Source organism: Nestor notabilis, unplaced genomic scaffold (genome assembly GCF_000696875.1).
Source record: "Nestor notabilis isolate BGI_N333 unplaced genomic scaffold, ASM69687v1 scaffold17386, whole genome shotgun sequence".
Taxonomy (NCBI): Eukaryota; Metazoa; Chordata; class Aves; order Psittaciformes; family Psittacidae; genus Nestor; species Nestor notabilis.
The window spans coordinates 48,233-71,004 of NW_009933480.1; the positions used below are offsets into that span (position 1 = coordinate 48,233).

A 22,772-nucleotide genomic window follows, 5' to 3' on the forward strand; every position below is an offset into this window, starting at 1 on the left:
TGAAGAATCGTCTTTCAAAGGACGATGTAGGGCAAAAAGAAGGGTCAGGGAGGAATGTGGATGCTGGTTATATAAATAGGGTTGTGTATCAAAAATGCTTCAGTTGGAGCTGGGTTTGATACACAACCCTGGAGACAGTTGTGTCTTACAGCCCGAGGTGGCAAGCTGCCGTTTGTCCTGGCCTGGGCTTCATGCAGGTAATGCCAATACCTTTTGTCCTGGGAGGAGAAAAGAGTGGTGCCACTTCTGCAGGACCGAATCCTTGAGTGTTCCATGCAGTGTGATTAATTAAATTATTCCAGTGTTAACCTACTCTGGGCTTTGCTTTTAAAATGGATGAACAGAGGGGGGGGAAAGAAAAAGCCTAAATGCTGAACAGAGAGATTGAGTTTCTCCCTAGTACATCCCTAGGAAAGTCTTGCCTTTTATTTTAAGCCTGATGCCTTCAGTGAACTATCCAAGAAGACTGATTAGCAGCTCTGCATAATGACAGCATGGAAATAAGAGATGTGTGGCGTTTAGGCTGTGAAACAATGGAACTAACATAAAATACTAAAATTATTATGTGCTGTGTGAGATCTTGTTTTAAGGTTTAGGTAAAAATTCATGATTTGGAGTTCCAGCAGCAGGCTACGTTATTTGTTCTTTAAATCTGTTCAGAAATGTATGTATTTATTTCACTGTACTGGCTTCTGATGGAGATGATACAACAGCACTTGGCGCTGAAGCAAGTGCTCTCTGCTTCAAACTGAGGAAGACTCCGTTACCAAGAATTTTCCTTGCAGCCTTTCATTAGCCAGAATGCTTCTTGTAATGAAACCTCGTCCTTCCCTCCACAGCTGAATCTGGTATCGAGCGTCACGCTTTCCAAGACTGCATCCGAGGCATCTCCGCAGAGCTTACCTCATACTCCCACCACCCCAACTGCGCCCATCACTCCCGTCACACAGGGACCGTCGGTCATCACTACCACGAGCATGCACAACGTCGGACCCATCCGGAGGCGGTACTCGGATAAATACAACGTCCCCATTTCTTCAGGTAAAGGGGTTCTGGTGGTGCAGCCCCTCTGGTGGGGCAGCTTGTGTTGCCTGAAGCCCGGCAGCAGCAGGCTGTGATGATAACAGAACAACTGCTCTCATTTAGCAGATATTGCCCAGAACCAAGAATTTTATAAGAACGCAGAAGTTAGACCACCATTCACGTATGCATCTTTAATTAGACAGGTAAGCTGAGCCAAACACATGCATTTGGATTAGGGAAAAAATATCTCCCTATATATGCACGCTCTGGATTAAATAGATTTTCAAACCTTTGGTATGTAAGCGTGCTCAAATGCTCAAACCTTTACTATAAGGGTTTTTAGAACTGCAATATATAACATAATTGCTTTTGATTAAGTATTACAATACGATGTGATTATTAGGAAATTCATTTCACACAACAGTGAAAATGAGCCTGTTTAAAGATGGCAAGTCAATTATCACAAGCTACAGTAATCTCTGATCCCTAGAATTAATCTGAGCTCTAAATAATTACTGAGCTTTAATCAGCTAGTGAAATGTTTTGCATTTCTCTTTGATTCTGCTTTATGAATGACTGATAAATTAATATTTCTGTAAGGAAACAGAAATAAAAACTCAAAACAATTAGATAATTCCATTTTGAATTTTGCCATTGAACTGTTAAATACAGCCATTAATCTTAGTTCATATTGTGAAAACCCTCCTTTGGATTTTTTGCTCCAAATCTCTTCTTTTTACTTCCTTTCTTCCTTTCTGTGTTTGGTAAAGTAAAACTGTGAGTGTATTTTGTACTGGTGTGCTCATAACTGATGTTGCAATCGCTTTGCTTCACAAGGCCATCCTCGAATCTCCAGAAAAACAGCTAACACTAAATGAAATCTACAACTGGTTCACGCGAATGTTTGCTTACTTCAGACGCAACGCCGCGACGTGGAAGGTAAGCCTTGGCCCACCTGTGCCTCTTGCCTTTGCTGTCTGACATGTACAGAGTAGACCTTGCTGATGACATAACAAATTGAAACGACGTGTGGACATGAAAATCTAGATCGGCAGTTTTGCCACACACTGGGTGCCTTATCTGCAGGAACGATTTGATATTTGGCAGAAAAACTCTTTTGCCTTTGAAAACCACTAATTGAATCCCCATTATTGGCTTTTATGTTTTGTGATTATGCCACGAGTTCCTCTGTGTGGTTGCTGCTAGCAGTGAAACTCAAGCCCTTCAGCTGGAACGTATTAGGGAAGAATAAAAAAAGAGGTAAAGTTATTGTGTCAGTAGAAGATACACTGTTTGTCTTCTAGTTACGCAGACTAATCCCAACGACTGCTTTTTTCCCTAGGATCTATAGATCAGTGGATTCCTTTCCTCAATCAGTTGACTCTTAACTGCATACAATGATCTGTTACAATCCTCCTTTATTTTTTAAATTACACAGCAGAAGTTTATTGAACAGCATATGGAAGAAGCAAGCTCCACAATAAGAAATGTGTTTTACAGAAATAAACTTGTTATTTGACACTTTAATTTCCTACCGTAACTACCTCAGATACTGTTAGATAAGAGGTCTGAGGAGTTAATTTTTTTTGATATTTTGGGGGGCTACTTCTCTTTATATATAGTGTTATAATAGCCATGCTGGCTTCTGAACCTAGTGCAATGACAAAGGAATTCATCAAATAACAGGATCTTGTATTGCTGTAAAAATTGCACCCCTGGTACTTTGAGCCTCTCTTAATCTAGGCAACTCTGTTGCTCTCAAGCAACTTGAAATGACCAGGTAGGATAAGTATGTCCCATACATGTGGTTTCATCAGCTCCTGTTTTTCCTGACTCAGTCTGCATTTAGGATTAATTCCTTTAGACGTTGGAGCTAAAAATGGTCCTTGGAAGTTAGCTTGGTGTTTAGTAGCATGTTTTGCTTTTAATTCAGATCCCAGCACAATGTTGTACATTTTTAGCTTTGGTCTAGAAACTCTTAGGTTCAGGAAAAGTCTCTGTGATTGCTGCTTTGATTCTTCACTGATGTTGGAAAACATGAGCAGTGTTTCACTTTGCAGCTTCCGTACTATCCAGAAAGGAAATTAACTTTCCCTGATTTAAGATCCTTTTAGACCTGCCTGTCTCTTGCTGCTGGAGTGGTTCCAGTAGGACTTTTCAGCAGTGCAGGTGTGGGTGCTAAAGTAAAAATCCTGTTTAATTCCAGCAGCAAAGGGAAGGGAAATGGAAGGGGAGTGGAAGAAGGTAGCAGGCAGCCCTGGCTGTATTTCCTGCGAGGCTAGTCTTAGGAATTAGCTTTGTGCATCACATAAAATCCAGTCCCAGAAGCCACATGCACTTGCAGTGTGCTTCTGCAGAAGAGGACAAGGGACACTGAGCTGCAGACCCTAAGGGCTTGCAGAAGGGCAAGGTGTGTCCCAGGGAAGCTGGTACCATTTGGAGACCTTGTGCAGGTGTCCAGGTCCTGCTTCACTTTACAGGGAGGAAGAGCTTCACCCCAGCTTCCACCAGCACTAGCAAAATTTTCAGCTGCTTCAAATAATAGAGGTTTTCCTGCTAAGCCTTCAGGAACAGCAGGGATGAAAATGCAGCTCTGGATTGGCATGATGGGAAGCCCACGGGGCGCAGAACAAGCACAAGGGGCTAATTGCAGAATCAGAATAATTTGAATATATACGTGCTGATTTGTGCTCACCTTCAGCTAATGCTTGGGGGGCATTTGGGTTAGTGTTCCCCAAGTTTAGGGTCAGGGTTTGGTGTGAGCATGCTTCCCTGAGCCCTCTTTTAAAAACACAGAAGAGTGCAGGAATAAAGACCTTTACAAAATGAACCTCTTTCCCAAAATGCAGTACAGCAGAGCCTGAGCAGTTATTAAAATAACAAACCCTTTCATTTACTACATTCAAGCATGTTCAGGGTAATTTTTGTGCAAAAGTGGCTTGCATACAAATATTTTTAACAAGGTAAATATATAATCTTACAATAATAACTCCTAATTTTTCTGTTAAGCTGATTGCTGGGGGAGCACTGTGAACTGGTTCTGACAGGTCAGAGGCAATGTCTGTTTGCTTTTGAGTTTTTGGAGTAATTTGCTGGCACTGAGTCGCAGCCATGAGGCACAGGCTGCAGGTGTGGCTCCAAAACGTTGGGGTATTGTTCAAATAAAACTGTTAAGATAGCAAGTATCCAGAGGCAGGGGAAACAAAACAATTCTTTTCTGCCATGAATTCCTTAAATGGGTGATCATGTGGAAAACAGAATGTGAGGGCAACGCTTCATGGACATCTTGCAAGTATTCAACTTTGTCTCAACATATCCAGCAGCCTTAACCATCAGTTGCACATTGACTTCAAGAGAACACAAATGGACTGTAGAGTATTTCTCTAGCATTAAAGAAGAACACAAATATTTCTGCTCAACCATGTATTTAGAGGCTGTTTACAAATTTAGAGATCTCCCTTTGCTGAACTTTGCTGTGTGTATTTGATCAACTGCTGTATGAACTACAAGATCAGCTTTCACTGAGGGAAATAGCATTATTATTCTTACATTTTGCTCCAGACTTGACAGTGTTCCCATTTTCACAGGAAACTGCCTGAGTTACCCAGATGTGGGCCAGCAGTCCTGTGTCAGGTTGCACTAGTGCTGCACCCGTGAGCAGTTGCTGAGCTGGCTGATTTTAGCCCATAAGGTGTGGGGCGTTTGCTTGTTTTTCCTCCACCTCAAAATCAGGGGTTTTGCCAAAAATTTCTAAAGTATTGAAACCTGGAAGAGGTGGGAGGGAGAATAAAAAAAAGTCATTGAAAAGAAAGGGCAGAAGAAAGTAAGGACAGAAGGAGGTGGCCTTGATGGGAGTGGTTGGGTCTCCTCTACATTTCTGCTTTGCTGAGAGGAAAAGCATGTTCGAGGTTAATTTTTCCACCAGTTCACAACCAGATCAGTGTGGAAAAGCTGAAGTGCCAGGATCGGGCACCTACAGCCAGAGGAGACGCGTTTGCACTCAGGCATCTGCTGCGTGAAGGCAGTTTGAGCCCTGAATCTTTTCCTGCACCACAGGCAGGAGTGTGGGGACTGTGCTGGTGATTGCAGAGAAATGGAAAAGTAGCAAAAGACCCTTAGCCTTCCCCTCCAAGGCACACACACCACTGCCTCTTAATTTACATGACAAATGCACTGTGCATACCCTTTGTTTGCACAGTGATTTAGACATTCATGATTAGAGCTCCTTTTCACCATCCAGACCCGATGTTCATCATAAAGAAAACCAATAAAAAAAAAAGGAAGACAACGAAGGAAGGAAAAAAATTGTAGTCTCTTAGTTGCTTAGACCTAGGCCATGTGTTTGGCTGGCATCGTGCCTGCTAACGAGTCAACCAGATTGACTAAATCAGTGGTGCCAGTGATACGGAGTTTGTTCGCCTGCATATTCTCAGCAAATGGCTTCTTCTGTTTTCCCTGTTTACCAAGCCCCTTTCAGCAGTGCTGGGGACAAGCTCCATGTATAAATTCCAGTGGCTTTGTAGACTCATAGAATTGTTCGAGTTGGAAAAGACCTTTAAGATCATCGAGTTCAAATGTTGTAGTAGACTATTTGCTCAGAAAGCTCCTAAAACGGGGAAGGAGCATGGCACTCCATTTGAGGAATAGCAAGGCTTTCGGCACCATTTCAGAGGGAGCAAGGACAGAAAAGCCAACAGCTTGCCAGGGCATAGTAAGGTGTCTCATTATGTCTGGCTTCATTAAAGGTCCAAGCACGTTGGAGAGGTTGGCCTGGCTCATCCTTTTGCGGCACCAAGCTGCAGAGAGGACATCTGAGCATCGGATGCCATGAGCGCGGGTCCCTCTGGGTGATGAGCTGTGGGGATATTATCACTTTGTTCCAGAGGGCCCTCCTCATGTTTTCACTTGGCAGAGGCTCAGATCAGTCAGTACAGTAGTCTGCCAGAAATGGGAGCCAACTTCCATATAAGAGCAGGCCATGGAGGCAGGAGTCGGTGCCGTGCTGGCTGGTGGGGTGCTGCCGAGCCCCCGGTCCATGCCATGGGTATGGAAGGACATTCGGCACCTGATTCACATTAGCCCAGCTGTGGGAAGCCACAACAACACCAGCTCCAGTGCCTCCCTGCTAAATTGAGCCGTCTGTACTTGTTTGAAATCCTTTCTAACTGCTTCCTTTTCCAGGAGGGGAGAAGTTTCTCTTTACAGAGCATATATATTTGTTTTGAAAATGTCTGAGCAATGTTCCTCTTGTATTCTGTATGAAATGTGCTGTATTGTACAACGTGCATGCTTAAAATGATGGCTCTTCTCATTCACACTGGGGATAATTGATAAGAGTAACTTGAATTTTTAATCTTGGGTTTAAGCTCGTATTTATTTTGTCTTTGCAAAAGAAGATGTAAAGCAAGCGGGTGCGGGGAGGGGAAGGGGCTTAACGTTGCAAAATGAGGACTGTCAAGCTGACTGTGCTGCTGTTCTTGGACAATGATGAGCATTTTCTCATAGAAAGTTTTTGAATGTTTTCTCTTTTATACTTGCTGCAGAATGCAGTGCGTCATAATCTTAGTCTTCACAAGTGTTTTGTGAGAGTAGAAAACGTTAAAGGGGCAGTATGGACAGTGGATGAACAAGAGTTCCAAAAACGAAGGCCACAAAAGATCAGTGGGTATGTCCACCATGTTTGAACTTCTTAGCCTAGCTTGGATCATGCTTACAGTTTAACGTAGAGGCTTTTGGCTGCTAGCTGGTGTTAGACCAACCACAGGTGGTTTCGCATTGTTTCAGTTAAGGGAAACCAAGACAAACATCTCATCACTACTGTTTGTATGCCCACCAGTACCCTGACCCTGCTTGCTTGGTGTTTGTTGCATCACATGCTAGTAGCTTTTAGGTGGCAATGCATATTAACCCTCACAAACCATTTGCTTATGCTTATTGCATTTTATTTTCTTTTTCCTTTTCCCTGTATTTGATGTCTGTTCTGTCCCCGATCCCGTGTCCCTTTGTTTCCACTTCATCTCCTTTGCTGCTGCTCTTGTCCCAGGGTGCCATTCGCACCAACCTCTCACTGCATAAGTGCTTTATCAGAGTAGAGGATGAGTTTGGGTCCTTTTGGACTGTTGATGATGAAGAGTTTAAACGTGGCCGTCATATTCAACGAGGCCGTCCTCGAAAATACTGCCCTGATGAAAACTTTGGCGAGCTTGTTGCACAGTAAGAGCTTTTACTTGCTTTAATTTTTTTTTCTGCTGTTGCTTTGCTTTGCATGATTTACCCATCTCATGTAGACTTGCATTTCACAAAATAGTGACATCACCTTTGCTGCTAAAGAAACTAAGTTTTTGGTTGTTATGTGTATTTTGTGTGTCCTACTCTGATAATCCAGATGCCTATAGTAATAACTCTGCTTTAACATGCGTGTGATAGCATTTGTTTATAGTGCAATGTAGACCAAAATAATTAGCCACGCTAGTGAAGATCTGCTGCTGTAGACCTGTCAGGAAGACAGATACATGCCAGGAAAGGCTTCAGACGAGTTTTAACTCTGATATTTTCCTTTACTTTCAGTTGTATGCTTTGTTTTGCAAAGAAATAGAGTCAGGTGCTAGAAACGCTGAATTAACTTTAAAAAGTTTGGAAGTGCAGTGTGATCAGCTGTAAAGATTATAATCAACAGGCCAACCTGTGTCTACAACAACCATGCACAAATATTCCTGGGGTTCCCAAAGCAATTTTCTTTGACCTTTACTTGAAGGCCATCTCTCCAGGACAACTGATCCTTGCTGGTCCCTGTGGGAGAGGCTCAGTTAAGACTCTTCTCACCATGATTTATTCCCACGTGAAAAAAAACCACCCAATAATAAGTATAGCCAGTGAGTGATAAAACTTGTTGGAGATTTTTTGCATTGTCACTTTTTATCTAGTTTGTATTTGATGATTCTTCTTTAATATTTTTTCCCCCCGCTGGCGGAACCAGTGGTATTTAGATGCCTGCTACAGAGAGAGCAGATCTGCTTGGCATTCATTTTCCTCAAATCCGACCCCTTATGTAAACTTAAGATGACTAAAGTAAGGGTCCAGAATAGCACACCAGAATAGTTTTTATTAAAATGGCCTTTAGGGCAGCATGTTGTTCTTTGTGGTCTGTACCGCGTCGCTGCGGTGCAGCAGTACCTGCTGTCATGCCTCCGTGCCCACAGCCCTGAACTGGTAGGGGTGATGGTGTAGGCAGTCGCTTTCTGGCCATTGCCTGGCAGGAAGTAACGTGGCTCAAATCCTCTCTCATCGCAGTCCCCTGCTCCACTGCGAGGGACTCTGCTGCCAGCGACTTTGAGGATGATTTGCATGAAGCAGTATTTAAAATGTCCCGTGATGCTTTTGCTCATAGCTCCTCATGATGGACCTTTACATGGTAACTGGCTCCCAGACACGGCGAATATTGGAGAATTTCTCCTGAACACAGCTAAAATGAGCAGAGATGCCAAGATGTGCTACTAATGCAGGGTAGTAGAACACATGGCGAGGTAACGTTGAGAGATAATGATGTTCCTTATTTAGTAAAGGCAAATATGATAACTGTAGCCTGAAACTCAGACACTTTCTTTAAATTAAAAAAAAAAGAGAGAAATGAAGAGAGAACTTGTATGGAAAAGGAGTCTCAGCTCTAGTTTGCTGGTGTGGGAGGAAGCATTACATGCTTGAAACGCTCGCACAGAAGTTGGTTGCATTTAACTCTCTTTTTTATGTTTTTCTTATGCAGTAACCCTTCTCTTATTAAAAACATACAGACCAGCCACACCTACTGCACACCTCTCAATGCTGCTTTACAGGTAAGATTAATGACTGGAGCAAATATGCAACAGAGGCGTGTGTCTTCCCCACTCATTTCAAAATATATTAGCCTTGCTCTAATTAGATATTAAATTTTAATTCCGTTAAACTTTTTTCTTAAGTGCATAAAGCATCATAGTCCCTGGAGGCAAACACATATCAGGCTGCTTCAGCATTAGCTAGATGCTTAGCATTTTGAATATTGTGGCAAAAAAATTAAAAGTTCACTTATTAATATTTATCAGCAGTATCATAATTTCCATCCTCTTATTTCAGAATTTCACTTGAGGCAAAAATACCACAAGTGTAATTACTCTAGCACAGCTATTAATGTGCTGAATGATAGGATACTGCAGCACGTGACCTTCTATTGTTCATGGGTTTAAAGAGAAAGCAGATCATTTTTCCCCCTTTTCTTTTAAGGGCTATTTTTGCATATCTTCCTATTGTTAGTAGAAAATAAACGTCGCAATTCCTATAGAAAAAAAGAAGGTTATTTTTATTGATTTAAACTGTAAGACACAAATTCTGTTTTTTCATTCTGTAGACATACACAAGTGTTGGTGCACAATTAATAACTTGCAGCCTAAAAGTGTGCATGTCTCCAGCTCTTTTTCATGCGCTGTGTTTTTTTCCCCTCTCCACAAATTCCTGAGTCTATCTCAGAAGCACCAGGTAAAGTCGGTATTTGCTATGTGAAACAAAGATATGAATGCATTACTGTGCCCTGAATTTGCAAGGGGGTGTGTGTATGTTTGTGTGGAGTTCAAGCCTGTTCCGTACATTGTGAATGAATCCGTGTGTGGTTGCACCCCAGTTGTTTGTTGGGGGTTGCTTCTCGAGAAGTTCATTGATGGCTGTGAGTATTTGCTTGGGCGACTGCATTTTGTGGAAGGTTTGGCAGACTTCTCTTTGCAGAACCAAGAAACAGATTATTAGGAGAAGAACAAATGTTTCTTCTAATTTGAGTTCATGCAGTAACTTCTGAAAAGCAGAGGAAAGCATGTTTAAATGCAGCAACTGTAAATACCATTCATTAGTAACTTATTTTCCCTTGAGTCTTGTGAAGTGTGATTTTTTAAAGACTGCTTTGTCTCTTGAATAGTATTAAGATTACAAGCACATTTTACATTCATGAGGCTGAAAGGCAAAAACGAAATGATCCTGCATTTCTTCACATTGTTAACTATGTGACTAATTTCAATTAATATGCTTGTCATATGGAACTGTTCATGTTTTATTTCTGAAACACGTGTCGTTGTCGTCATCTCCATCCATTCTTGTCTTTCATGATAACCTCCAAACTGTTCCCATTTCCCTCTTTTCCTGGAAGTGACATGTATTCATGCCCACCCCCCCATAGGATCGTGTGAACTGAGTTGATGGAGAGAAGAGCCTGGGCCAGATTTGCTACCGCTGTGACCCCTCTAATAAAAGGGGGTGAACAATATACATTGCAGTGGACAGGGCCTCTTTTAGGTTGAAAATGTACCAGCAGGTTCATCACTGCTCTCCCCTGTCATTGGATTCTGGAGGCAAAATTCCACCAGGTGCTTGGATGCCATGCAGGGGCTTGGGTGAATCCATCTGTGTGGCTGGTTCCATGTTGGCATTTTGGACCTCACTTGGGCAGCAACCTTCCTCTTAGGACACAAAGCCACTTTACCTGCCAGTGCCTATGTTCAGCCTAATTAATAATTAACAAGAACTGTTCCTTAGGCTTTTGCAGTCATCACCAAAGACTGGTTCTTTGCACATCCCTGGGATGGCAGGCGGGTTTTCTTTCCCTGTGGGGTGGCAGAGCTGCCCCTCTCCTTCACCCAGACCCCTCTGACATCTCCTCCATCTGTTTTCCCTTGTGAGAGGAAGAAGCAGCAGCCCTCTCCCCTCTGTGTGTGGAAAGGACTCCAGCTCTCACCAGAGCTTTCTTTTGCCAGCGGGTCACCGAGGGCTCCCAAAACACCCCCCTCCCCTCTTACTATCTTTATAGCTGATACTCTTCGTGTCCCACCTCTCCCCCAGTAAATTGCTTTACTGCAATTACAAGTTATCACTATGGGTGAAGAACTTGAGTCATTATTTTGCCAAGTGCAGGAAATGTGAACCATTCTTTGCATCCCCTAATCACAATGAGTTTGCCGGTTGTTGAATCAAGAAGATAAAAATAATCCTCCCCGTTAGAATAGCTTTTGTAATCATGTGTGACACATAGGGCTGCACATGGAGAGGTCAATGTAAGGAAGAATAAAAGGGGCTGTGCTCCTGAAGATGCTGCAGTCAGTGCTGGTCATTCCTCCCCTTCCCATCCTGTCTCCCGCAGCCCAGTCTCTCTCTGTGCCTGCAAACAACTCTGCTGGCTCGGATGGCAACAAGCAAGGAGTTTTCTCCCATGAATTAGGAGCAGGCGAGAGCATTCAGTGGAGAGTACATTTGCATGGATTCCCCTCCCATGGGCAGGGTTTGCATCACGCAGACCTGGAGCCTGGTGGAGTTTTTGGCTTCGCTGCTGCAGCCGGCTGACCTCCTCCCGGAGCAGGTCGAGTGCTGCCGAGCCAGAGTCTGTGGCTCTCCAGCACTCAGAGAGCTGTGGATGATGTCAGCCAGATCCGGCTGGGAAGGGTGAAATGGTTAAATGTCCTTTGAGTCCCTGGGTGCTACGGCCTTGGAAAGCCGTGCATCCCATCCCTGCCAGATGTTGGGCTCCTCTGGGGCTCGGGGCTTCTGCGCTCCCACTGCTGCCACGCTGGGCGCAGGACTGTGCCGTCAACATGAGCTAATGCTGACACACAGTAAATATTAGCAGTCAGAATGGTGGGAATCAGAAGGAAAATATTTAACAGTTCATTCTCTTCCTGCAAAGATTTCCATTTAGAAAGTTAACTCCGGTGTGCCTCTGCATGGCATTTCTTTAGAACAAGTTAAAATCGAAATAAAATGGTCAGGTCTGTAATAGCTAAGCTAAGAGCTGAGCTGCTGAGGCTTAGAAGATTTACGTGGTCTGGTTCAGCTCTCGGGTAGATCCATGCAACTTGACTGATCCAGTCTTGGGACCCAAGGAAGACCAAACTTGGTACCACTGCCCTCCTGCTTGGTACAAAGTTACCAGCTGAGCAAGTCCAGATTTTTTTCCCCATTTCATTAAAAACAAAACCCAAACCCAAACCTAAGCCACAAAAAACCCCAAAGCCCCAAACACAATTTTGCAAAATGAAAATAGGAAGAGGACGTTTTATTTTTTCCAGGGGGTTTAATTCCAAATAGGGAATGGAAAGCTCCATCCTCTCACAGGCCAATACAGCTATGAATGCTTAAACCCAGATGTAAATGATGTTAAATTTCCCTTGGTGGAATCAGTGTAATACCTATCAGAAAGCACAATATTTTAAAACCTGGTAATTGCAAATAATGTAAATGTGGAGAATGTTTTGGAAGAAGTGAGTGTGTTGTACAACATATAAAAATGTTAGTCATGGCTCCTCAGATATTTGTTTGTGTCCTTGGCAGGCTTCAATGGCTGAGAACAGTATACCTCTATACACTACTGCTTCCATGGGAAATCCCACTCTGGGCAATTTAGCCAACGCGATGAGGGAAGAGCTCAACGGTGCAATGGAGCATACGAACAGTAACGGGAGTGACAGTAGTCCAGGACGTTCCCCTATGCAAGCAATGTAAGTACGGCAGAGGCACGTCCGTGGCTCTGGGGTTGTCTTCCTGTCTGCTGAAGTGTGACTCTGGAGACCTTTGTGGTTGGTTCCTGAGGTTCATGGATGAAGTAGCAAGAGTAGGTATCTCCATCTGGGGACATGCTTAGGTTCTTTAGAACATAAAAGGGCTGTTTACCAGTTTCTACATAAAACATACCAGCTTAATCCAGTCCAACAAGCACATGAAGCTATAAAATTGTTGTTCTCAATTCTTGTCTTTAAACTTAGCAAAATCTCATAGGCAACTGTGTTTCTTGGAGAAAAAAGTTGTGATTTCTCTCCCCTTTGGTCCATGCAACAAGTGCGGCCGATGGAGCAGAGCTGGGAAATGGGCTTGTTTGGTGGGTCTAAAAAGAACCACTCAACACACAATGGTCTTACTAGGCATTAACGATGGCACACGTGAAGGTCTGCTTGATTTATAGATTGCTCTTAAAATATCAAAAGGAAAATTAATAGGAGCATTATAGCAACAGACGGCAGTATAATGAGGGCATATATAACCACATGAAGTAATGTGGGATCTCTGTCCCTGCTCAACGTGAATGGTACCCGGGCAGCAAGCTGGCGCAGGAAAAGGGTAAGGCAGGAAGGGTGTGATGCCCCGATGGGTGTGTTCAGTATTTATGGGGTGATGGAGTGAGTTTGCAAAGCTGTAAACTCTCCCCTCCCCTCACATTACACACTGGGTAATTGGCGGCTGGTGAGGAAGCTGGAGTTTCTAAGTCCTGTAGTTCTCAAGCAGTTGGGTACCTATGCAAACGGCTGCACAAGAGCCACGCTGCCTTTCTGCTCCTCACAACAGGCTGTAAAATTACTGGCTGGATTGCCACGGCTCACATTACACATTAAAAAGAGAACTAATTTGTAGTCTTTTACTTCAAAGTAATTTGAATGGGGGATTTACAAAAGTAAGTCTAAATCAAAAAGTAGAAAAACATTAACCTAATACCATGATCGTAATTAGTTGTGAAACTAATTAGCATTTAATGGCAAAAAAAAGTTTCCCACCTGCATAATGTGTTGTCAGAGGGGAGGGAGCACGAAGGAATCTGAGGCTCTGGATACTTTGATATTGCAGCATTTTAAATCAGTGCACAAAGTGCTTTGAAAAAAAACTTTAAAGATGGCAACATTCATTTTTAATTAATAATTAATTTAAACATTGTCTTTCACCATTTACTTCAAAACATTCAAATAACGTGTTTAGCTTTTCCAGTAATTGTTTGTGCAGTATTAATTATCTCCCTCCAAAGTAGCGTTGCATGACACACTTTCCATCCCTCACAAACGGATTCATCTTGAGGCAGTTTTAGTCACAATTCGTTATCCTCTGCCCCGTGACCATGTAGGGCTGGCGTGAAGGAGGAGTGGGGGGACGTGGCTTTTCTCCAGAAACAAGACTTCTCCCAAGGGTTTCTCCTGGCCTAACAGACAGGGATGAACGTTTATGATGTTGCGTTAATCCAAGTAATTATTTTTTAGCAAGTTCAAGGCTAGTGTAGTTCATGCACTTCTCATTTCACCTAAGGTTTTGTTGTCTTTGAAGAGACTGCAAGGAGGGAAAAATAACTGAGTTGAAACAGGCTAGGACATCTTCCAGAACTGTGCATAGCTGTGGCCTTTGTTGCACTTAATAATCATCTCTTAGCACATTGATACCAAGGTGAGGGGCACAGAACAAATACTGGAGAGAGAGGAGGTCAGGGGGAGCGATGCCTCATTTTCATTATTCACCAGAAAATCCAATTTTCTGTTGTAATATGGAAATGATTGTTTCCTGAGTGTTTTCATTTTCTCAGAATTGATAATATATGTGTTCTCTGCTCAACATTTCTTTTTGCTTAAGTAAAATGTGGCCGGGTGATGTTCCAATACCAGCCTCTGAGCTTCCCCTTAAAATGGTGTTTCTAAGTAGTTCGAAGGGATCTAGAGCCAGAACACCATTCACACATCAGGGGGTTTTACCCTGTTTACTAAATACAGCCATGAGTCAACAGCAAATTTCCAGACGCTGTGCAACCTCTCCTTTCCCGTCAGCCTGCTTTGCTAATGACATTTTCCATTTTTTTCTCAGAACAGATTTCCTTGTCATCATGCAAATTATTTTTTAAACAATTTCAGTATATTAGAAGAAATCAAGCTTTAAACTTTATTGTAAGGTTTAAAGGACCTTGTTAACATGACAGCTAAGAAGTCTAACACTTTAGCTGAAGTCTTATTACCGCTCATTCGTTTCCTTTTTATGACACATTGAACCACAGCTAGGTTTTTTTCTTTTTTTTCCCCTTCTCTCTCCCTCCTTTTGAAACACTAGAAAGTAGTCGCATAATTACAGCTTGGGGACATAACACTTTCATCCTGATATGCTCCAAAGGTAGCCACAAAGCAAACTACTCCATGCTGTGTGCACCACCAGTACTCAGTGGCTTTAAACAACAGTCAGCTTTATTAAAAACTCCTCTGTTCCCAGAGTGGACAAACAAAAGAATTACTCAGATGTGAAAAGAAGGGGAATCTCTGTTCAGCAAGGTTATTTATTGTTAACCCCTTCTGGAGTCTTAGGCGTCTACTTAAAAGGAATGTGCTGAGATTCTGCTACTATAAAAACAGAAATGGGAAACCCTTTCTTTTTTCTTCCCTTTCTCTCCCCCCAACCCCCCATTTTTTTTTTCCTTTTTGCTTAGGCCAGCATTTACCTTTTCTGTAATTCAAGAGACTGAATTCTTCAGTCTCTAAAGGAAGTTTTCCTTCCCCCAGTTTGGGGTTTTGGTGAGGTGGTAAATGGAGATTCAGATTTAACTTGAGAGATATGAAAGTCTCCCTTTGCCTTTGAGCTTATTTAAGCTTATTTATTTCAGTTGCTCTGAAATGTTTGAGCAAAATCACGGATTCAGTAAGGTTTCCTCCTCACATGCTACTTCGTGGTTACAACTGACACAGTACACAAGGAGGTGATTTTTTGTTGTTGTTTTCCTGGCAGATCTCTCTCTGTGGGGTGTATTTCCCAGATATCCTCCTAATTTGGGGGATGGAGTTTTTGCCAAGCTCAGTCTCTGATGTCTGCAACACGTGAGCTGCTGGAGGAGGCTGGTGTGGCTGTGCCTCCCTGTGGCTTTGTGGCCCTTTCCGGCTTTGTCTCGCTTGGGGTCAAACAGCCCTTTTCACAACTTGGTGCTTGCTTTGCTTTTCACTCCTGAAGTTTTGGGCTTTTTTGACTTCTGGGAACCACACCAAACTAAAGAGAAACTCAGTTAAAACCACCTGGTTTCACCTGCTTTCATAACAAAACCAGAAGGGGGGCAGAGTTTGCTTTGGAAAGGTCCAGGGACCTTTGCAGGAGCTTTCGCAGCATTTTGGGTGGTTAATACACTTACATACTGGCACCGATTCCCTTCTGCCCTCCGGCCAAGGACAAGATGGTAGAATGCAGCCTTTGGAGAAACTCTGGTCCATGCAGCAAGGCCACCTCAGCTGCATGTGACGTGTGTTCTCCTCTCTCCTTTTAACATTTCCCATTTGCATTTTCAAAAATAATACTTTTTAAACAAGAAACCGAGCACAAAACACACAAGCCCAGCAGCAGCATCAAAGCCAGAAACCAGCAAACAGGACTGCTAAATTAAAGCAGTTTTAAAAGAGATCACTGCCATAAAGGCCGGGTAGCACACACTTTATCCATCTCTATGTGTAGGCGCTTTTCCCCCGTTTTTCTTCTGTTTTTCATTTCATGTTTTCTCCCAAGTGAGGGGCCCCACAGCCTATTCATAATACAAGTTTTCCTAGTTGCAAATAATCAGCATGGTTTCACGTTTGTGAGGGCCACGAGCTGCCAGGACAGTTACCACCTCTGCAGTGCCGGTCTGCTTGCGAGACTTTTGATACGCTTATGCTAATTCCTAACCTCTGATGTTTGAATCATCTCCTCCCAGTACTTTTTTACCCCTCCTTTTTCAATAATTAGGTCAAAATTGTACAATCGATATCTCTCTCATCGTATTTTTTGCAAAAATTATGCAACTTGCAGAGGAACCCTTTTGCTCCCAGAGTGTGTTGATAGGGCATGTATCCAACCCTACCCACTCTATGATTCTATGATTTGAAGGGGATAGAGGTGTGTACATGGATATTGCGTCACTTCTTCCTTTGTCGGGTGGGTTGGAAGGTGCAGTTAATACTTCAGTATTGATCTTCTTGACTTTACAACTCAAGAAGCTGAAATATGTAGGTACTTGAAAGGCATTCACAGCTCGCATTAGAAATGTCTGTAGTCAGCAAGTTAGATGCTTCTTAAACTCAAGCCAAAATAAATAGCAGGGTGTGGTACAGCTTTGCACACTGTGCAGGGGTACAAGTGGTTCACCTCGCTCATTTGCAGTAGGCAGGGTACCTTTGGCTTGTACGCAGCTACCAAGCCCATTTTCCCTGTTTGATGATTTATTCTTGCTGTCCATCAGTGCAGCAGAGTACAAACAGTATTGTTGTTCCTATCCACACAGACCATAAAATAAAATGCAGCTATTTTAAATCATTCATTTTAAAGCGAAGCTGCACTAGAGAGAAAAAGTTCTTACAAGGAAGGTTTGCGCTTCAGATCGTGGTTGCACAGAGCCTATATGAAAGGGTTAAATTAGCCCTTGTGGAGAAAACCCAAGACTCTAGGAGGTGGATATCAACTCAATGAGAGACAGAGTGGGACTTGAACTCATTAACACTTTATTTTAAGGGATTGCCTACAACATCAATTATTTAGGAAGCAAACAGGGTCTCCATTGCTGTGTCGCATTATTAATACTTGGTAATGTCAATAAAATCCTACTTTCCTTTAAAGTCCCAGCAACAAGACACTATTGACTCACATGGCTATTTTACATTTCAAAAGCTGTTGAACAAAAAAAAAGGGGGGGGGGGGGGGGGAGGTAATTTGTATTTGTATAGGATTTGTTGTAAATATGATTTACGAACAACAATTTTCAATTGTTATCATACCCGTTTTGAATGACCAAGCCCTCTTCCCCCACAGGTTATTCATGTGTGATGCCGTAACGAGAAATTTGGCAGATCTCATCTCTTTAGTACATCCTTGTGCCCACCACGAGCTGGGGATCATGTTCTGCCTTGTTTACAGCTGACAGTGTTATTATTCTCTTTAGGACTGTGCTTTCTTATCATATTGTTGTGTTGAGCAAGCCGTTTCCTCTCTGTTTGTGTTTCCTGGCAGGGCTTTTCTTCCCTTATTGACAGTTTGTAAAAATATGCATTAATTTGGAGTTTAAAGCATGTATCATGGTGTCTCTTTGCTGTGTTTGCTTGAAGTTGATTAATGATAGAACCTCACTTGGGGTCGTCCTCTGGAGAGTTGTCTCACAGGTTCTGCATGTTAACGAGAGACGCTGCACACACAGCGCGCGATGATTAGCCCAGCCTCCGCCGGCTCGGCGGGCTGGCGAACTGCTGCTTTACCATTCGGATGCTTATTCTGCTTATTTATCCAAAGATTGTATTAACTTAATATGTCAGCTGAGAGCGTTTTTCTCTCGATCCTGAGACGGAAGCCCTATCGAGGTGCTCCTCCCAGAGTGTTTTCCCAGGGAAGTTGATTGCTGCCTGCCCAGTGTAGCCTTTGCTCGGCTTCAGTGGCTAGTGCAGAATCTGAGGGTCTTCTCCTCCGTGACCTGGAGCTCTTAGACCTAGTGCATCAAGTCTGAACCCGCAAACCACCTTATATTTCTCCCCAAATCAAGCTGTGAAAACCATTTTTTAACAAGCAACTTGCTGATTGACCATGGTTTTGTTTTTCCAGGCACCCCGTGCATGTCAAAGAAGAACCGTTAGATCCAGATGAAAATGAAGGCCCGCTATCCTTAGTGACAACAGCCAACCACAGTCCAGATTTTGATCATGACAGAGATTATGAAGATGAACCTGTAAATGAGGACATAGAATGAGTATGTCTGACATCGTTATGCTGAGAATGAAGATTGGAAGAACGCGTCAAACTTAGCTGTGAAATCTCTCCATTATTGTACAGTCTGGAGGATTCTCAGTCCACTTTGACAACTATGAAATATGTTAACTCTTAGTGCCATCAAGTATCCCATTTGGGAGTATTTTTGATTTTTCTACTTTTTGTTGAAAAAAGGAATTTGTACTCTGTGCATTGGATGGACTTGTTTGGTACTTGGGATTTTCCTCTCTTACAGTCAACATCAGTGTTGTAAATTTGCTAAACTGATTCACTTGCATTTAGCAGCCAGCTGTGGACTGCAGGTCCTGCCAATTTTGGACACTTGAGGACATCAAACTGAGCATGTACACCTGAACTGCAGATCAAGTCTTTGCCCAGATTTTAAGGATTCCAATGGACAACATATTTGCACAGTACTGCATGTTGATTATCACTGCCTTTACTCCATATTTTTGTTTTTTGGTTGGTTTCTTTTTTTTTCCCTTTTTTTTTTTCCTTGTTTTTTTGCTTCCATTTGGGATGGGGAAGGCCTGTGTGTGCACGTGTGTGGATATGTGTGTGTGCGTGTGAGCGTGTATATCGGGGAGGGGTTAAAAGAAAAAATTATCCCAAACATTTTAATGTATTGCTTTTATTCCCCCGCCCCACTTCTCCTCTACCATTTTAAGTTCTGACCTCAGGCCTCATCTGGGCCCAGGGCCTCTCGGAGGCTTCAACGTTTTCTGTACTTTGTGATGAATGTTAATAGGTGTTTTTATTATACGAAGCTGAATGTCATTGAATTGTTTGTAGTTTTTTCTGTCATTCATTCCAGTTTCCTTCAGATGCCACCATGTTTTCTTTAGCTATGGAAAACATTCCATTTTGGTGTCTCCTTTTTTTTGTTGTTGTTTTTTGAAAAGGTCCCAAATGCTGCACGATACATGTGGAAGGGTTGTCCAGCGGAGAGAGAGGAACGAAGTACTGCAAGAATGAGAATGAATGACAGATGAACATAGAAACACTGTAGGAAGCAACACAGATTCATTCCACAAAGCAGTATTTTTAATATATTTTTCTTTTTTTTGGTTTTTTGATTATTTTTTTTTATTACTTTTTTTTGGCAGCAATGGTGAATATTAGCAAATGCCACAAAATTGAACAGCACAAAGAAATATATGCAGCACCAACAGAGTTCACTTTTGTTAGAGGATGAATAGTACAGTGGCAGGTTCTTGGTTGTTTAACACGAGTTCTAATGGGTCAACAAATCTTTCTGGAATATCTAAGATTACAGAGATGGGCACCTATACATTTATTATTATGATTATTTTTTTTTTCTTTTTATGCATTTGCATTTGCAAATAGTGGTTGGAAAGATGACTTCATTAAATTGTTATTGTGCATGGTGATGTTTCACGGTTAAACATCGGTTCAGGATTGCTTGGTGGCATTAATCTGTTTGAATACAAATTAGATTTCAGATTGAACTTGTTACAGGAGTTAATAAGGACGGAGCCCCACTAATGCTAAAGTGTTAATTTTCAGCTGTGCAAATCCAGTACTGCAGTTAAGATTGTTATGCAATATTACACCAGCCAGTATGGAAACCTCGCCATAGGAGACAGGAGATGCAGGAGAGAATTTGCTTGTTAGGGAAAACTGGCAAGGCTCTTCAAAGCAAACATGACATACAAAATTTGTTGCGATAGGTCAATAAACCTCGGTCACCAAACACCTAAACATTTTCGTTCTGCAACCACTTTTCCGTCACTCATTTATTTATGTAGGACTGTAGCTTTTTTATTATTTCAGAAAGCCTTTCAGAGCTTAATTTATATTATTCTTTGTACCTTTTTTTTTTTTCCTAAAATTACCAAAGATATTACACAAAGGTAAATTATGTTCTCTGTTATATGCTTTATCTTATGAAGCCAAATATCCTCTTATTGTTGATCAAAGGAGGTTGAAGAATTTAGAGGGAAATGACAAGATGTGGGCTATTGCTAACCTGAGAGGGAAACTGCTCCTTTATTCTAGAAAATTTAGAAGGCCAAGTAGACGTCTGAACCAAAGTTACTACTTTTTATTTGCAATTCTTTACAGTGACCAAAATGAAAGTCTGTAAAGAGGAATCGAGGAGAGCTTTTGAGGCTAAAACTAGGAATCAGTGTTACTGGTGGAGCTATGAGAAGGGAGCTGGAGAAAGCAAAGACAGAGTTATTTCGTGGAAGATTAGAGTATCAGATAAAGGAGACAGTTTAATAAAAGACAGAAGAGAACAGAAAAGCTCCCACAATTAAACTGGACAACATAATAGTATTTCTAGAATTAAAAGAAAAACAATTTTTTGGTCTTTGGTTCTACAGATTGTGTGCCACTTCTGTTCCGGGACTGTGCTAGGATGACTGCTTGAATTTTGGTTGATCTTGGCACATTTGCTCAGTTTTGTTTCAGTTCTTTTTTTTTTGGTCAGCATTCTTCATAAGGAAATAACACTCCTGTCCACTCATAAGCTTTGGTACAAGAAATTTTATTGGCAGTTACTTTGATAAAAACTCAACTCTGCTTTCTGTTTCAAAAGCCGAAAAGAAAAAAAAAGGGCAGTCTGTGGTCATTTGAAACATTTTTTCTTTTCATTTAAATTATATCCAGGCAGCTTCGTGACGTGCCGGCGGTAGCCAGATGGGGATCATGAGAATTGAGCCCTGTGCTTCTAAACTGAGTGGTTTGCTGGTTAGTTCGGGATTCAGAAGGGGGATAAAAATCTGGTAGATTAGTTCATCCTCAGCATGTGTAGCTAGACATGAGTAAAGATAACAGCATGAGAAAACTGTTAGTACGCATACCTCAGTCCAAACTGTTAGGGAATGAGTAAATAAAAAGAAATACATTTCACTCAGTTGCACTTAGTTGTATGTCTTGCATGCTTAGTCTAAAGACTGTAGCAAAAACAAAAAAAACTTAAAAAAAGAGAAAAAGAAAGAAAAAATTAGATTTTAACATATCTGGCAGGTGTCGCAGCCTTGCAGAAGAACCAACTGAAAATCTCAGGCTTTACATCAAGCAAACTTCACTATGATTTTTACAATTCTGATTCTGTATCCCTTTGGATATACAGTTGCTTCTTTAGGGAGGGGTTTATTATGTTGTACATATATATCCCACTGTGTCTGTGTGAGCCTTTGTCTTTTGGGGGGAGGGTGGGGAGGGAGGAAAAGGTGGAAAGGTCCTTTTTTTTAGATATCATTCCTCAAAAGGAATAAATGCAGACCTGTTTGTCAAAACACCTTTTGCTTTTTGTGCAACTGCTTTATATTAACTATACTAAAAAAAAAAATAGCTTTGAAAAAAAAAAACCTACTGTATGTAATGGAATTGCAGAATACGCTGCACATGTATTTTATTTAGTTATCCTTGCTTTAAGAATATTGGATGACATTTGCTGACATGTGGGAGAAAATCCCTGACTTTTTTTTTTCCCGCAGCTTTTAAATTGTAACATAGTTGACAGATTTTTTTCCTTTTTTTTGGTTTGTTTTTTTTTTCTCCTGTTATCATTGATCGAAGCATTTTTGTACAGTTTTTGTGTTTAAGCTGGTTTTTTTGATACTTTCCCACCCCTTCTGTTAACCTTACCACTGCCTTTTCTGGCTGTCTTAAACAAAGTTCATATATTTGAAAGGAAAAAAAAGAAAAATCGTTTAAAAAAAAAAAAGAAAAAAAAAAGAAAAAAAAAAAGAACTGTTTTTCTCCTGCTGCAGTAAATATTTTGCATGATGAATTCCAGGGTCACACTTTCAAAGTTTATCAGTGAAGTAGTGATTAATAACGGGGAGTGTCAAACTATTGAACTTTTGTATAAAAAAAAACTTTACAAGGTGCCAAGATGTAAAGACAATTTGTTACATGTTTTTTTTCTCAAAGAAAAGCGTACATTATGAAAGTAGTACCATGTATCAGGTAAACCGCTGTCAGGAATGAGAGTCAAAGCCTTCCTTGTCCACGAAAAACCAACCCCAAGTTTGTAAATGTAAAACCTGTTGGGTTTCTGCATTCAACTCAAAGTGAAATGAAAAATCAAGGCTTATGTAGAGTAAGTGACCACAAACAATAACGACCGATTTTGATTCTCACTCGCAAGAGTCCCGCTGTTGGTCCTGCACCTCCCCTCTCCTGGAGCTCCCGCTTTGGGAAGAGGCCAGGGCAGGGATTCTGGTTCTACAAATACTGCAGATCATTAGATATTTTATATATATACATAC

General features: G+C 41.7%; 1 protein-coding gene across 1 annotated transcript in view; it reads left to right on the forward strand.

Moving 5' to 3' along the window:
• Window positions 1–19,460, forward strand: part of FOXP1 (forkhead box P1) — a gene marked incomplete at its 5' end in the record, with an annotated part of 65,878 nt that extends 46,418 nt beyond the window's left edge. Inside the window, 7 exons of the mRNA XM_010016901.1 lie at window positions 840–1,041; window positions 1,150–1,226; window positions 1,861–1,962; window positions 6,567–6,688; window positions 8,783–8,852; window positions 12,358–12,524; window positions 18,364–19,460. Coding sequence (XP_010015203.1) covers window positions 840–1,041; window positions 1,150–1,226; window positions 1,861–1,962; window positions 6,567–6,688; window positions 8,783–8,852; window positions 12,358–12,524; window positions 18,364–18,508 — 885 coding nt within the window. The remainder of the gene's footprint in view (window positions 1–839; window positions 1,042–1,149; window positions 1,227–1,860; window positions 1,963–6,566; window positions 6,689–8,782; window positions 8,853–12,357; window positions 12,525–18,363) is intronic.
• Window positions 19,461–22,772: the final 3,312 nt, after the last annotated feature.